The 15,051-nt window shown below is 39.2% G+C and overlaps 1 protein-coding gene across 9 annotated transcripts in view; it reads left to right on the top strand.

Moving 5' to 3' along the window:
- The window catches only part of FN1 (fibronectin 1), a 130,479-nt gene that overhangs the window by 34,241 nt on the left and 81,187 nt on the right, over positions 1-15,051 (top strand). For all 9 annotated transcript variants that reach the window (XM_039341917.1, XM_039341914.1, XM_039341915.1 and 6 more), the window contains exon 13: positions 8,035-8,172. In XM_039341917.1, coding sequence (XP_039197851.1) covers positions 8,035-8,172 — 138 coding nt within the window. The remainder of the gene's footprint in view (positions 1-8,034; positions 8,173-15,051) is intronic.

Here is a 15,051-nt window from a genome sequence, read left to right as displayed (position 1 = left end):
GGTTTAGGGCTTTATGCACAATGGCTATATATATATATATATATATATATATATATATATATATATATATATATATGTATGTATGTATGTATGTATATATGTATATGTATGTATGTATATATGTATATATGTATATATATATATATAATTTTCTAATTTTACAATCATGAGTACTTAATAAACAATGTGTTGTCTGGGTCCATTGGTAATTCAGTGGTACATATTAATTTTCTCAATCTAGTTCCAATACTACACAATCCAGTGCTTCCTTGATCCTCTCTTCTTCCAGTGGTATGCATTTTTCCACACTGGGCAAATACAATACTTATTACTGTTAATACATATACAATTAAATATAGACATCTTCATCACATTTTTCTGGTATACATAATATTGATAGTGTCAGTTTATAATATCTTTTTTAGCTAAAACATATCTCAATTGCATTTGCAATTAAAATCCATTTGTTCAATCAATATCCTGTTTTTCCCGCTTTTAAAATTTTTTAATTTCCCATCAATGTTCAAAATATCTCTATTGCTTATAATTTTCTCATAGTAAATTATATTAGGGTATCCAAATGCTTCTCTTATTCAAACCCTTTAGAGTTTTCATACTTCCCATCTCATAACAAAGTATAATATTCTAGTTACAAATCCTATCCTTCTAATTATAATAATACTTTTATTTCTAATAGTAATCTATTATCTTAACCATATTCAAACTTCTGTTTAATAGTATAATATCCCATCTAATAGATCAAAACTTCTATTTTCTTCAATCTTACTCTAGCTTTTTTCCTTTGCCGAATAACTTTCTAAGTCATTTTGTTTTTGTATGTAGTCTTTATGGTCCAATAGGGTCCCCAACAGAGATAAGCAGCCCAAGAGTTTTTTTTCCCTTTTCCCATCTGCAGTCTGCAAAAATGAAAGTTTCCAGGAATAACGAAGAGTCTTATCTAAGTCCGAGCTTCAAGTTAAGTTTCCTTTAAGCATAATAAATTGTAGTGCCATGATTCGCCACTAGATGTCATTGACATCATCTTCCAGCTTTCCAAATCCAAGCCTATTTTACAGACTTGCAAATATCTTTTCTAAAAAAAAAAAAGTCTTAAAGGTACTTTTAGTCCCCAAATTTCAAATCTACATATCTGTATTAATTTCAAGTTAATCTTGTAGTTTTCTCTATTTCCCCCCAAAGCAATTAATTCACCACTTTTCTTTTCCTGAGGGAGCGGGCAAAAATTTCCCTTCCCCTCTCATCAGGGAGGATTCTTTGCTTTGGGCATTCTTTTTTTCAGGAAAGTAGTATTAAGGTCATTAAAAAGAGGATAAAGTCTCACCCAGTTCTATCCATGTTGCTCAAAAATTGCTAGTTAGTGCTTATCTTTGGTTGCCAGCAGGTTCTGACTGGCCACACGAATGTAGCCAGTTTTTCCCCCGCTGGTTTGGAGGGCTTCCTCGGATCCAGCGGAAGGGCTGCAGCCCCTCCGTGATCAACGAGTGTCCCCTCCTTCGCCTCTCCAGGGCAACTTTGACCCTTTTTAGGGTCCCCAGCAGGGCAAAATTGAAGATAGAAGATGGATCCTCATCTTCCTGCATCTGTCACACCGCGACACCTAACTGGAAGTCTGATCCACTCTTTTAAAGGAAATTTTTCTCTCCTTGTAAGTAGTGCAAGGTGGAGTTGAAATGCTGGAAGTATTGAGCCCAATATTTTGGAGATAGTTTCCAGTTTTTTGTTTTTTTTTAAGCTTCCAGGTTTTTGTGATCAGTCCAGACCTGGAATGGGATTTTGCTCCCTCCTAAGAAGTGCCTCCACACATGGAGGACCCATCTAACCGCATAAGCCTCTTTCTCCCCCACTGCTGATCGTTGCTCTGCTTGGATCAGTTTCCATGATGTGGAATTCCATATGGTTGCAATTTCCCCTCCTCATTTTCTTGCAACAGCACAGCCCCCACTTCGATATGGCTGGTGGCCTGAATGACAAAAGGTTTTCCTGGGTCTAGATGTTTTAGCACTGGCTCAACCCCAGCCGTCCCCTCAGGACAGCACAGATCAGGAAACAGGCATTGTTTCAAAGAGGCTCTTTTACTGAAAGAAAGTGATTGTAGAGAAAAAATGTCCACTCAAATGCATTAAGCTAAAAGTCCCATTTCTTCAGCCCCACCCCAATGCCCAAAGTCCATCAGGAGCCAATCTTCTGGCTTGAAGTTTTGTGAGAACTTTGAGCTGAAAAGGTGCCTTATTGGTGGCAGGAATCTAAACAGATGACCCCACGGGTATTCCCCCTCCCTAATTCCATGTAGATACATCAAAGCGAAAATAGAAACAATGCAGGAAATGCAGAAATAGCCTCAATCCACAACAGTGTGTACTCCCCCTCTCCTTCCTGATGGCAGCGTTCTGAAGGGACCTGACACAGGCATTCTCAGGGTTAAACTGGGTGGTAGATGTTAAGTGAATAGCAGTTTTCCAAGCTGGCTTACAGGATTTCAATCTTGTGATGGGCTGCACATTGTCCTGGTAAATGGGGGGGGGGGGCTTGTTGTTCAGCATTCTTGACCATAGCCAAATGAGCTTGTTGTCTTCTAATATGCAGCAGTGTGATATTGCTAAGTACTGATAGCCAGTGCACAGGAGTGCGATGCAGTGTGACAGACCATGATATGTATTGTCTGGTGGAATTGGACATTAACCATTTGGGTGTGGATACAATATTCCGCTGTGGAATAAACCAAAGCCAAGGGATGTTAATATCAGCACTCCAAGATGTTCCAGCCAGTCTGTTCAGTAAATAGTTGTAGCTTTTCAGTTTTGCACCTGCTTTTCCCAGGTGTTTTCAGAAAGTTAGTGATCTATCCAGTGTACTTCGTTAGAGTTATTACATTATAAAATATGATTCTGGAACTTCTCTGAAGGCTGGTAATTTGTGTACCTATTGCTGAGGTGGAATGTAGCTATTTCTGTTTTTGTTAGGCTTGCAGGAGGTGCCATTTTTGAAGTCATTGAACTTCTGGAGATCTTGAGAAAGGATATCCTCTGCATCACTGAAGTTGGTTCCTTGTGAGATTGATAACATCAGCAAAGATAAATTTCTGAGAAACATACAGTGTAGAATAATAGGGTTGGGAGGGACCTTGGAGGTCTTCTATTCCAAGCCCCTATCCATGGCAGGAGATCCTATACCATTCCAGATTTTCTTTGAGCTTGATGGGATGAATACATATGATCACAGAAAGAATAAAAGAACAGAATAGAGCTGGAAGGGATGCCGGAAGTCCTCCAGTCCAACCCTCTATCCAAGCAAGAGACCCTATACCATTTCAGACAAATGTTGTCCAGTCTGTTCTTAAAAACCTTGAAAACAGCTTCAGGCAGGTCATGGATATACAAATTTAAAAGAGCAGGGAATAGCACTGATCCTTGTGGTAGTCCATTATTCAACTTACAATACATGCTTCTATTGAATTCTGTAAAAACTGAAATAACCTGTTAGTCAACATGTTGTCAGTCCAGGCAATGGTGTTATGACAAGTTATAACCTTGATTAGTTTGAGAAGTCCTTCTCTCCAGACAGAGGTCAAGAAAAACGGAGGTATTTTTCATTTTCCTTTGGAATCCATTCTCCAGATAGGAAATTAGTTGATCGCTACAATCACATTTTGGGCAAAATCCAGCTTGTTCTACTTGGATTACAGTTTCTATTGCTAGGACTATTCTGTTTGACACAAGTTTTTCTAAACATTTGTAGCTGACACAGAGAAGAGCAATTGGCTTGTAACTTTGGGGAAGGTTTGGATCCTTCCCTGGTTTCAAAATTGCAGTAATTCTGGTCTTCCTGAATATAGGAGGCAGTATAATAAAGAACTAAAAAAGAAGCAAGCCAACATTTAGTTGTTGGCCCACAGTTCTTCAGCAGTTCGGGTACATGCCATCAAATATGGCAGCTTTAGAGTTTTGTAAAAAATCCAGCCCCCTCTGCACTTTTTTCTGGTCCGAATGGGCGGGAGTATAAAGCAAGTGTTGGAAGATCATCCTTCAGTGGTCTAGAATCAGATCTAATCTAATTTCCTAAGAATAAAATTGCTACTTTTTTAGTAAAAAATGCCCATAAACTTTCCTCTTTTGAGCCCCTTTCCCCTTTTTTGTTATTTTGTATTTTGTCTTTTTTTTTAAATTTAATAAAGTTGTTTTAAAAATATCCATAAACTTTGGTTCAACAATAAAATGATATATTTGATTTCTGAGCTATATTCACAACAAGCTCTCAGACCACCACTAATGTTTTGTGACTGTATGATTTCAACTACAAATTGGTCAGCCCAGATTTAGACTAGTATGTTGTTTGAACCTGGTCTGTGTTCTTAGTCTGTGTCAATCAGAAAACTGAATTGAGGAAACTATGGTCAGATAATATATTATCATAGATACTAAGTTTTTTTCTTATTTAAAATATTGGCAGGTCTAACCATTACATTAAGCCATTATTGTAGCCATGGTTGGTTGAATAAAACCTTACAGGATGTAGGTTCACACACTGTATCCTTTGAAGGAATATCTAATACTGTATTAATTTAGCTTGTATGAATCCACTCAGCATGGAATACAGACAATGTTTATGGTTTGCAGATCATGTTTAATCATGTTTTCTCAAATCTAGTTTTCTAAGTTTGCAGGAGCATAAATCAAACACACAAGCTATATTTGTAAAACACATTAGGCTTACATGGTTAACTAATTTCTGATTCAGTGCATTGTGTAAACTAAGAGTTATTTTACCTTTAGTGATAAAGACAGTCAAAACTCTTAAATAGTTGTGTACTTTCCTTTTACTGCCTTCTTTCTCAAGATTAGATCTCATTTCCATCCCCTTCATCTATATTCCATGATTAATTTATCCTGCAGTTCTCAGTTTTTAAAGCATGATCATTACTTGGGCTGAAAATCATATTATTAAATTGAATATCCTTCTTCTTTCAAATGTATTCTGGCAAATGTAGACTGTATCTTTTCAGTGACATTCTTTGGCATTTCCAAAATAAAGGCATGTTCATTTAACTAAATACCTCTGATTTCAGGAAAACGCTGCTTCTAAAAAGCTTACCCATTTATGTTCCTTGCCTGATCTCAACAAAATGTTTTTTTCCTTAGCTGTTTGCTGCATTTGTCACACTAATTTTTATCATTTCCCTTTCATGCCTGGTAAGATAAGAGTATAAATTGGAGTAGAACAACTAAGATGATCTAAGGCCTAGAGACTAAAACATGAAGAACAGCCGCAGGACTTGGGTTTGGCTAGTCTAAAGAAAAGAAGAAATAAAGGTGACATGATAGCAGTATTCCAGTATTTGAGAGACTGCCACAAAGAAGAGAAGTCAAATTATTCTCCAAAGCACCAGAGGGAAAGACAAGAAACAATGGTTGGAAACTGATCAAAGAGAGAAGCAACCTGGAATTAAGGAGAAACTTCCTAACAGTGAGGACAATTAACCAGTGGAACAGCTTGCCTTCAGAAATCGTGGATGCTCCATCACTGGAAGTTTTTAAGAAGAGACTGGACAGTCACTTGTCTGAGATGGTATAGGTTCTCCTGCTTGAGTGGTGGGCTAGACTTGAAGACCTCCAAGGTCCCTTCCAGATTCTATTCTATTCTATTCTATTCTATTCTATTCTATTCTATTCTATTCTATTCTATTCTATTCTATTCTATTCTATTCTATTCTATTTGCCTTAGGATAGGATGAAAAGACATGTTAAGAACAAGGATAAGTGAGGTGGAGCTTTGAGTACCAGTTCATTTGGGAATTTGCTGTGAATTCCCACACTTTTCTGGGACTAACAGAATACCAGTTGAATACTAGTCCAACCCCCTATCCAAGCAGGAGACCCTATATCATTTCAGACAAATGGCTGTCCAATCTCTTCTTAAAAACCTCCAGTGATGGAGCACCCATAATTTCTGGAGGCAAGCTGTTCCACTGGTTAATTGTTCTCATTGTAAGGAAATTTCTCCTTAGTTCTAGATTGGGTCTCTGCTTGATAAGTTTTCATTCAATGCTTCTCAGGTGCTTTGGAGAAAAGGTTGACCCCCCCTTCTTTGTGGCAGCCCCTCAAATATTGGAATACTGCTATCATGTCACCCTTAATCCTTCTTTATAACAGAGTGAAATATCAAATTTCTATGAATATCGACTATATCATTTTGGGTTGCAGATTAGGATTAAACATGTCTGAATGTTCTTCTTGAAGCTGTTTATCTTTGGGGGGGGGCGGTTTTCTGGGATTTAAAAAGATCCAGATTTTTTTTACTAGGTTAGCTTCTTAGATGCCCGAAACTTTAAATGGGTTTAACTACACAATCAATTCGCTTCATACTGAATGGACACAACTCCAGTTAGAACCATATCAAGTGAGTCTGCATAAGGCATTGTTTAGGATTTAAAACATACGTAAATAACCATTTTTCCATCTTGTGCAGGAAGTACTGACACAAATTAGGACAAAAACTTTTTTTCTTATCAAAGGCTGTAATAGTGTAAAGGCAGCAGAGAGAAATAGACAGTGCTACACGGGGAATGAGAATGATGTGTCTGTTCCTGGGAAGTGTTATTTTAGCTATTGCTTCTGCAGCATTTGAATCAATTCCTTGGCAAAGCTTTTCTCTTAATTACAGGAAGGAATGTTGAGAAGGTCCATAAATCCAGGCTTTTTACAGCCTGTCCTCCTTTCCCAGCACCTCAAAGCTGTTCAGCTGCCTGTTGAACTGATAGAAGTCTCTGGAATGCAGTGCCTTCCTTCACTCCCAGCCGCTGTCAAGACCAGACCTGGGGTGGGGGATTGGAAGCAACTTTTGCTTTGCCAATGGCTCTACTGTTGAAAATAAGCGCCGCTAAGCACTGTTGCCTTTGCTCTAGCATACTGACTTTCCAAATCAAGGCATTTTTAAAATTATAGAGTTACTTTCTGAGAGTCCTTCCATCTGCTGTTGATTAGATTATGTGGTTTACCTACTCATTAGTGGTTCATTGAGTGAGCCATAATAGTTTATTTCACCCATTGCACTAAAATGGAAACTATGATGTATCATAGCAATAGTTTCTATGGAAAACAGATCTGGGTTGCAAAAACCAGGATGGCCTAATGACGCAAATTCTGACTGTTTTCTGCAGTTTTGCAGCATGGATCTGTAAGCCCAACCATTGTGCTTCTATAACATCTTAATATAATGGTAGGTAGATATTTTTCAACCTATTTCGCTTTTCAGCTTTTAATCTTCTGAGATATTGAGGAATCAGTAAAATTATGAGGAAGTTTGTATATACAAAAGTATACAGAGCAGGAAGATGAGTTTATATTTTTTTTATGAATTTATAAGTTTTCTTCTTTTCCAAAGAGGATTTCTTTGTTTAGTGCATTTCTTTGTTTAGTGCATAAGATTGATGCACCACATCCAGGTGCATTGCAAATAATGCACTATAAGTCACTACATTGCATTATAAGTCACTACATTCTTAAATTGTATTTTTTGTTCTGGTGTGGTATTTTGTCTAAATTAGAATATTTTGTATGATAAGATTTTATGAGCTGTTTGTTTCACACAAATATCTTCTGCAGTGCCTTTGGTTGAGAATTATATCCAAAGTACATCAGGCTACATATGGGGGTTGTACATTAGGCAATATCCTTTAATACAATATTTCCTTGGGCATTGGGATATATTCTTTTTTTTCTCTCTATTATCCTTCTACATATTAAACCTGGAGCAAACAATCACATTGAAACTTAAGTCTGTTATATTAACTTGAAGGGGTTTTTTTATGAGGAAAGATTCTTGCTGAGTCTGTTCTGTTCAAGTCAGAAAATAGAGTAACTTACACAATATTTTTTTCAATAAGTTCAAAAGTAACTGATTGGGATCAAATTTGTATGGAAATTTCAGCAGCCATTCAAAGACCTGCTTATTCTCTAAGCCAGCAGAACTCAACCCTTGTAATAGGCCTGAAATAACTGTTTGGTGTTCCGTTTTTAGACCAGTGTCAAGATTCAGAAAGCCAGACCTTTTACCAGATTGGGGATTCATGGGAGAAGCATGCCCATGGAGTGAGATATCAGTGCTACTGTTATGGCCGGGGTATTGGAGAATGGCACTGCCAGCCTTTGAATACAGGTAAGAATCCAAATCTATGAATGAGAGAGACCACATGACTTATTTTCACATGACTTATGGTATGCTTTCTGAGTACCTTATAATATGACTTTTAAATCACCATTTTAAGTAGAGAGAGAGAAAAAAATTCAGAAGTCATTGAGTCAAACATAAAGATCCCATAATTACATCATTGGCTGTGCTAATCAGATGTATGACCATTCCTTTAAAAATGTAATATTACACAAAGTATAGAAAAGAAATAAGAAATAGTCAAAGAACTTGATGTTTCCACTGTGTCCATATAACAATCTATCCATTGCCCTGTGCTCTTTAAAATTCTCATGCTTTTGTTTGTGATGAACTCTACATATTTTCCTCTCTTCCCTTTTCTTTTGACATACTTTACTTCAAATATTAGTTTTGCAGTTTGAGCCTCTTTCATTCTCCTTATGTGGCCCAACCAGCTCAATGTAACTTATTTGTACTGGTCACTCACTTTTGTACTTAGTCCACATTCAGTCAGCATTCTTGAATTAATTCAGCTTAATTTAATTAATCTTTCTTGATCATTTTTGCATGTATTTTTACACACTGATGCCTATTACACTGAACTATTATTTCTCTTCTGGCACATACAACTCTCATTTCTATTTAACAAAGTGGGCAGAAATAAACTCATATGCAATCATTTCCACTTCTTTCTACAAACATAACACCACATACTACTGATAATTTTTGGCATCATTTGCAAATTTCTCTATCCATTTCCCAATTTTTAGTAACTTGCGGTTTCTTATCAGACAACTGCTTTGACCTTTGAAACATTAATTTTCAGACCATTCTCCTTATTGCATCTAACATTTGCTGCAAATCCTTTAGGTTCTCAGCCAACAATAGCATAGCAGCAACAGCATTACTTATATGTTTATCCATAAATATATTAAAAAAACAAGAGGACATCACACCTTCTTGTCTCACCTCCTGATCAATTTTGAATTATTGTTGAACTGTTCATACTTGCTTTACTTCCCTCCTATAGCAATCAACCGTTGACTTCATATTCACCCAGAATGTTCTGTAATTCAAACCTATCATGTGCTTTCTCTGAATTAACAAATGTAAAATACATTCTGTTTTGCATATTTAATACGTTTCTCAGTGATCTGAAAAGTAAACTCAAATCTGTGTTGCACTTTCCTATTTTTGCTTGTTATCACATCTCATATCCTTTCAGTCAGAAATCTGCCAGACATCTTGCCAGGCACATTTAACAAGTCAATCCCCTGTATTTTTACTTTCAATTTTGCTACCTTTCTGTTTGCAGAAAGAGGAACAGTAATGCCATTCTAATCCTCGGCTATAGATGCAGTCTTAGTACACATAAGTCGCACAACCAGTCATTGAATAAACTTCACTCATAATTAACATGACCTCCAGTTTCGTGCCTGCAGCCTCATCATTTTCAAAGATTTCCTCATCATTTATGACTCTTTTCATCAGATTTATCTTGGAGATTAACAAAGAATTCACTTAAGTTTTGCTTCTTGACATATTTTTATATTTCCCATACAAATATTTAAAATATTTTTTCTAAGCATTCCCTCACTTAGTCTCATTCCAAATCTTACCACATTTATTCAGTTGTCTCTGTTGGAGGTACCTTGTTTTGAAGCCTTTTCACTCATTTCTAAAATACTGGCCTATCCTGCATTCAGAATTTCTCCTGACCTTTTATTCTGTCAGTCTTTCATCATAAATAATCAATCATCCTTTTTTTGGTATGTTTATAGTAATACATATACTTAAGCATCTGAAAAAAAGCAGACTGTTTTTGAAACAGTTGCTCAACAGTCACCACTCTAATTCATTCTTGGATTGCCAAACAGCCCAATCAGTTTTTCTGTACTCTCTCATCTCATTCCCACCCATCCATTTTTGTCACCTAACAACAGGTTTTTTTTTTGATCTTCAATACATTCATTCAGAATACTGAATTTTTCCCAGATCTCTGTAGTTGATCTTCCAATATTACCACTGACTGGAACTTAATATGCAACTAATCTAAAGGACATAATTCAATTTTTCAAGGCAAGAGCCTTTGAGTTCATCTGCAATTAGTAATTTGGCCATGATCTCATTATAAATGGGGCAGAGGAGGACATAATGGATAATGTCCTCTGCTTGACCAACATCACAAGGACATAGGCATTGTTCAACGGGGACCTTACAGAATCTCCTTTCAAATAAAGCTAAGGGCATGGTCTATAGATATTTTCATGAGCATCCAGAACAATCTAGTTGGTACTAATTCATACATTTTGAGAGATTTTATACTTTTCATTTATTTCCCTGCAAATATTAATTAATTCCATTCCGCAAAGTCAGGCTATCTTCATTCTGTTTTATTACATCCTTCCATTTCTCTTAGTTATATAGAGACACAATTTACCAGCATATTTCTGTCTGTATTGCACCTATTACAAAGTGAATATGTGCCAGCGATATATTCCAGTATGCATGCTGTTTTTGCTCTCATATATTTAGTTCATACAAGGCTGTTGAGAAATATAGAAAGATCAAGCAGAAGAAGTGCTATAGTAAGACAAGACTCTGCATGGAATATATCATTGATAGCTGAGGTGGCAAACATTGGGAAATCCTATCAGTGACTGGAAAGGGCTGGACTAAAAGACAGCACTAAGGCACCAATCATAGCAGCCCAAGAACAGACACTAAGCACCAGATCCATAGAAGCAGGGATCTACCACAGTAGGTAGGATCCAAGATACAGAGGCTCGGACACAGTCCAACACATAGTGGCAGGGTGTAGGATACTGGCAGGAAAAACATACACTGAGTGGCACAACTAAGTAGTTGCATTGTGTATAGGAACATCTGCACAGAGTATAGGCTAGACCCGTGGTGGTGAACCTATGCGCATGAATAGTGGGAACTGGAGAGGGCAGGGAAACCGAATCCAACAGTGCTCTCGCGAGAACAGCTGCGAGAGCTGGGTGGGGAGAGGGGAACTATAAAAGCAGGTTTTGGCAGTGAGAGAGCGAGTGAGCAAGCAGATGGCCTTTGGAAGCGATAGTGGGCATGAGTTTGGAGAAGACAAATAGGACGTGGTGTCCGTTGCACTTTGCAGAAGGCTAGCGGAGGAAGGAAGATACATAAATTTGGACTTTGGAGAAAGGGGGAGAGAGAGAGAGGAAGGAAGGAGGGGAGGGAGAAGGAAGGAAGGAAGGCCAGGCCTGCCAGTGCCACTAGGCAGATGCGCAGCCAGGCCTGCCCAGGTGACGCCGAAGCCACCCAGCCCTTCTGCGGGAGTGTGGGGGAAGGGGAGAGAGCAGCTACCCCTGAGCATCATGCCTGCCTCCCTTCGGGCTCCCTCGGCCTCTCCCCCCCAGGCTGAGGGTGGTCAGATTCCCCCCATGGCAGCATTGCGCCTATCCCTGGCCAGCCCTCCATCCTCCTCCTTCTGTGAGCGGACCGTGGCTTACCGAGCTGGGTAGCGCCTCTCCCCGCACACATCCTCAGGTGGAGGAGCCAGGCAGCCATGGCGCTTGCTCCCCTCCGGACTCCATTTGCCCGAGGCCCTTGCTCAGCGCGCTTGGCTGGTCAGTGATGGGCTGGAGAGCATGGGACGGCAGCAGTTGCCCCGGAACAAGGGGCAAGCAGGGTGGGCGCTCCCGATGTCCATAGGGGAAGAAGCCGCATGGAGGCTCCGTGCCCAGCCCCAGCACTGCACAGAAAGCGAGGCAGCAGCCCCACGTGCATCCCCATGCGCGAGTGTGCCCCCGCCCTGCCAGGCAAGTGGAGCCATGGCAGCTGCCCACCTGCGCTCTTCTGCAGATGCTGTGGCTCCGCTTGCCTGGCAGGGCAGAGCGCGCTCGTGCCAGGCAAGCAGAGCCACAGCATCTACGGCAGAAGAGCGCAGGTAGGCAGCAGAAAGCATGAGGAGCCCCGATCCCAGCACAGACCCTCCCCACTCTCCTCCCCCCTCGGAAGAGCTACGGGGCTCAGGAGCCTCCCCCCATGCCCCCTCCCCCACAGGAAAGAAAACCATCGTGAGAAACTCTTCTGTTTTAACTTTTTTTCCTTGTTGTTTTTTGGAGTTTTCATCCTGCTTTCGTGAGACGGGTGGGGAGGGGGTGTAGCTGCCCCCTTCCTCCCCAGTCATCAACTGAGCAAGACTCCCTGCCCACTGTCCCACCTGCCAGAGACCTCCTGGATCTCCCCCAGCCGTGCCCGCCCCCCACATGCATCCCTCCCCAGGAGCAACACCGAGCTGGCCATGCCCACCTTGGCCATACCCACCCAGTCTGCCATGACCACTGTAGCCATGCCCACCCAGCGGGCCATGCCCACCCGGCACCTGGCGATACATAAGTGGGTTTTAGGTTGCAGTTTGGGCACTCGGTCTCTAAAACATTCGCCACCACAGGGCTAGACCATTCTAAGTTTAGATGGGAGGTCCCAGAGAAGGTTGTGGAAATATAGAGGGCTAAGAACCTGAGGGTCTTACAAATCCGGATGGACAGACTGATACTGGGCAGTCAACCAGATAATGTAATAGACAAAGACTAGAAGATAGCAGTAGTGATAAATGTAGCTGTGCCAAGCGACAGCAACATCAGGAAGAAGTTATGAGAAACTGGAGAAATACTAGAACCTGAAGGAGGAACTGGAGAGAATGTGAAAAGTAAAGGTTGAAATGATCTTAGTAGTGGTAGGAGTACTTGGGGCTATGATTCCTAAGCTGGGAGAGTGGCTCCAACAGATCCCTGGAATGACATCAGAGCTCTTGGTCCAAAAGGTTGTAATGCTAGGAACAGCTATGATTCTACGCAAAATTCTGAAACTCCCAGGCCTCTGGTAGAGGGCTTGAGATTGAAGAAGACACAAACCACCCAAAAGGATGAGAAGGGATTTTTAAAAAATTTATATATACATATACGTACATATATCCATCCAGATTTACTTATTAAGATAGGTGGCTACAGAAATCAAACAAACCAATAAATAAAATATGTATAGTAAAACCTTGGTTTATGACTTTGTGTTGGTAAGCCCAGGAAATGATAATGTATTCAATTAATCCTGGTAAAACAAGATATGATAATGCAAGATACGGTATCCATTATTGCCTCTGTAGCTGAAGTTTTAGTGATATGAGTTTCCAGTGCATACTCAAATCTTACCACAAGCAGACCTTTCTTTATTTCAGCTTTTCCAAGTTGATGCATAAATAGTTTTCAGTAAGGAAAAATAAAAGGCAGTACTTTGGCTTGAAGACGTAATATAGGGGAAAAGTTAGCTTTCTGAATTTTTTCCTTCCTGTAGCTCTAGTGTAGGGATGTCAAACTGCCGACCCATGGGCTGGTTTCATCATGCCAAAGTTGCGCCCACCCCATTGCCAGCAATGCAAAAAGAGTTGCGATATGTTGCGACACATCAAGTGACATGGCGAGTTTGACACCCGTCTCTAGTGCTTCCTAAAGTAACAAGATGTGATTTAGAGTTGGGTGATCTTTATTTATTATCAAACTATGGCAGATCTATGAAATGTTACAGATTCAAATTTCATGGAACTTACCTGAAAAGGTAGGTGCTATCTTTATATCAATAATGATGCTGTTGAAGATCCTCCTTTAGCCATTGCACTGAGTGCCCTCTTTTCTTCTTTTAGGAAAGAAGCCCTCTAAAGCCAGTTGTTTTTTGTTTGGATGAATACTAGTTGATTTTGATCATTTGTAATCAAGTTTTAAATTATTTTTAATTCATTTTTAGTTACAATAATTTAGTCTATTTGACAAGTAAATGTCCTCATTTGGTTTGGAATAATATTTATGAAGGTTTGCAAATGTAAAAAAGATTCTTCTTGCCCTCAAAGAGCAAGGACATCTCATCCATCAACCAAGCAGGTACCATTTTTGTATTTTAAGCACTTTTATTGTAAGAAGGGAGGGTAAGTCATTTCAGCATCCTACTCTGATGAGAGTGGCATCTAAGTACCAGTAAGCACCTAGCACAACAATACAACAGTGAAGTATAGGGGATGGGGGAGTTAAGCAGCGTGGTTTTGCATCTGTGCTGAAATATTATATGTGCAGCCACATACAACTTTGTGTTGAGATGAATAGTACATTCTGGTGAATGTTGAAGTGAAACACTAAAATCAAACTTTTAGATTCCTTCCATTGGCTTTTGAAATGAGCTCCAGGAAGTCTTTAACCAACTGTTAAAATAAACTTCTAATGAAGTTATGTGAAATATGTGTACTCTCAGAGTGTTGGTGAATGCCTTATGTATACCTTGTTCGATGAAAAATATATATACATAATCAAATAACTGAATGTTGCTTTGGGAGTTGGAATACTTTTGAAATGGGCGTTGTTTTTATGGAAACTTTTTAAACATTCCACAGGTATTTGTATTAATGCACTTATCCAAACCAATACATAAAATGGGGAACGTTTTTAAAAGGAAGAGTTTAATTGGTAAAATAAGAGATGTTTTTGCAGAGTAAGTTGTTTGGTGATGTGCAGTGGGAATTTCTTCCTTATTCACAAAATTCTGTAGGCTCATTCGGTAATTAAATTAATCAGCATCTAACTGGAAAATTCATGCAGATGGTTATAAAAAGTAAATAAACTAAAAACACGAGCTGGGGATTTAGTGACCTTGACTACTTTTGAGTGATGTCAGCTAATCAGTAAAGCTGTTGAACTGCAGAGTAAGCAGACTCATTTTAATTAAGCATGTAATTATATTATGGTACTTTGTATCATGAAAACCCAGGAAATTAAGCTAATTGATCAAACTGTAATTGTTAATAGAGTTCACATTAGAATTCCATGGAGTCTGGTTATGTCCAGCCTTTGAGGACCCTAT

Source organism: Crotalus tigris, unplaced genomic scaffold (genome assembly GCF_016545835.1).
Source record: "Crotalus tigris isolate CLP2741 ecotype Arizona unplaced genomic scaffold, ASM1654583v1 scf7180000017774.6281472, whole genome shotgun sequence".
In the NCBI taxonomy this organism is placed as follows: Eukaryota; Metazoa; Chordata; class Lepidosauria; order Squamata; family Viperidae; genus Crotalus; species Crotalus tigris.
This window is presented reverse-complemented; position numbering and strand designations above follow the sequence as displayed.